Raw genomic sequence first — 2,557 nt, forward strand, 5'->3', positions numbered from 1 at the left:
ATGTTCTGATTTTCCCCGCTGAAACGAAAAGCCGCGCAACTTAACAACTCACACCACAGCCAGAAATGTGAAGATCTGACGACTGTTCCCTTTAATTGAAATTTCCTGGCTCTGATTAATTTTGGCGATTGTTAAAAGATAACGTATCGTGTAAATCGCCCCGGGGGGGAGTTCTGCGGTTCACAGGGTTAATTAATAGTAATCTTCTCTTTGTAGATTTGTTTTTGTTTTTTTCTTCCTCTTCACTCAGTAAGTGTGTAGTTCAACCAAAACAGCAGCCGTGAAGCATCATGAAAAATGTGCTTCTTGCAACGTCGCCAAGATTCAAATCAGGTCGTTTCTCTTTTCTCTCTACATGAAACGACGGCATCACAAAGGTGGGTTTTCTTGTTTCATTTTTGTCGTACTCACCATGTGTCTGAGGTCTGCCGGCAGCTTCTGGATCTCCTCAAACTCCTTGATCTTCTCCGGGTCCAGGTCCTCCTGCAGCTCCCACGTGGCCTCTTCATACGACAGACTGCACCACTTCACCAGGTAGTGGGTCACCTCCTGCAGCCGCAGGAAAACAAAACACAAAGACGTGATGTGTGTGTGTTTGCGGGTCGCGGGTCGACGAGTGGCGCGCCTCGCCGGGGACCTTCAGTAATAACCGCTTTCAGAGCAGACAAACACCGCGGCGGGAGGATGTCTGTGTTTACGTGCTGCCTACCTCCCCGGTCTCAGTATCTGTGGTAACCGCCACCTCCAGCACTCTGTCCACCTCGACATAGTCGGGGTTGAACAGGTCCTCGTCCGGCTGGAAGAAGAGACGAAGAGAAAGAAAGACACGAGATTACAGATCCTTGTGATAAGAAGTTTTTAAAATGTACTAGTATCTGTATTATTTCCCTAAAAATAGCCTTTTAAAAAAAAGCATAAAAACAGTCAAAAATAATTACAATTCACATTTTTTAATATCTTTATGTTANTTTTTGAAAGATTTAGTTTCTGGCCGTTATTTTACGTTTTTCTTCACTGTGGGCTCATTTTTCGATGCACCTGCACCTCTGTGGAAGCAGAACAAGCATTGGTAGGATTAAAGAAACTAAAACATGAGTTATGTGCAGTTTAACAAAGTTATAATCAGAACAAATCAAGTTTATGGTCATTTTGCTGCACATACACATTAGTACAGGCGAGATGGGAGAGCGTTTCTTCAGGATTATTAATATAATTAATACTATTGATACCAAAAATCATTAAAAAAAATGTCAAAACAAATTTAAATTACTTTGAATATTTAGTACAGAAATTTTGAAAAAGGCTGGAATCCACACGTGCATTAGTGTCCACAGGTTTGACCAATACTGGGGGGAAAACATGTGGCTCTACATGCTATAGATGTTTTACTACTTGTGTTTTTTCTATACACACACCACTTATTACTGTCCATTCATTCTTTATTGTTTCTATTGTTTATAGTCAGAATTACGTTCTATGTTTATTGTCTATATCCTGTTTATAGCTATGTTCTACTTTTTCCCTTTTTTGCTATTTTTATAATGTTTTTCTATCTTCATTTTGCACTATAGGGCCTCAGTGTTTGGCAATTCAGCTCTCTGTATGTTGTACATATGGCAAGACTGACAATAAGGCCCCGTTCACACGTAGCAAAACCGGTGATATTTCATTGGATCTTTGGTTTACACGTAAACGAAGCTACGAGCCACCGGAAACGATCACATCTGAAAACTCCAGTCACAGTGGAGATTTGGAAAAACTCCGTCTTTACGTTTGCATGCAGACGGAAGGAGACGGAGTCTGACGACACAGTGTGAGACAAAAGCATCACCAGCGTTATATGTGTGCAATTTGGCTACGTCCATACACTTGGACTGACGTGTTTCCCATCAATATTTTCAAGTATTTGACTTGTTTTGTACTCTAACACCACATTTTGGAGCAGCTCCACTTCACTGTCGGTCCAAACAAACGACCCAATTATCGCTGAAGTAACAGGAAGTTTTCGTTGTTGGATTCTGATATGCTAACTTGGCTTTATGCTTCCTGTTACACTGCCCCCTACTGGTTTGGCAGCTCTTAACGACATGTTTATGCGGGTTTGTGTAAACGAAGATTTTTTTTTAAAAACGATCTGGTGTGGACAATGTTATTTTTGAAAACGTAGATCAGTTTTTGTGAATACCGGCTACGTGTAAACGTGGCCTAAAGCCGACTTGACTTGACTATACACGTCTCCTACTCAGCCTGCAGTTCAGCCCAGTTACGCGAAAAAGTCCCTGAATTTTTGTCACTTCACTGGTGGTTACTGTTAAAACATAAATAGCTCCACAGTTGCGCAGAAGAGTTCAGAATTTTTTGTTTTTTACAGAAACTGATTCGTGCACACGCAGTATTTTTGACAATTTTTTAAATAAGACATGTAGAATAGAGAGATTTTAGCTTAGATTTGGTTTCATTTTGCGACAATAAAACAAATGTCTGTGGGAAAAAAAACAAAAAAAACAAAGCTTTTGACTCTGATGTTCTGATTTTCCCCGCTGAAACGAAAAGCCGC

General features: G+C 40.5%; 1 protein-coding gene across 1 annotated transcript in view; it reads right to left on the minus strand.

Annotated features, from left to right (window-relative positions):
- The window catches only part of chd6 (chromodomain helicase DNA binding protein 6), a 134,174-nt gene that overhangs the window by 58,764 nt on the left and 72,853 nt on the right, over positions 1-2,557 (minus strand). The window contains exons 10-11 of the mRNA XM_008296166.1: positions 710-796; positions 412-549 (exon numbers count right to left, since the gene is read on the minus strand). Of these exons, the coding sequence (XP_008294388.1) occupies positions 412-549; positions 710-796 (225 nt within the window). The remainder of the gene's footprint in view (positions 1-411; positions 550-709; positions 797-2,557) is intronic.

Source organism: Stegastes partitus, unplaced genomic scaffold, assembly GCF_000690725.1.
Source record: "Stegastes partitus isolate 25-593 unplaced genomic scaffold, Stegastes_partitus-1.0.2 Scaffold1107, whole genome shotgun sequence".
Lineage (NCBI taxonomy): Eukaryota > Metazoa > Chordata > Actinopteri > Pomacentridae > Stegastes > Stegastes partitus.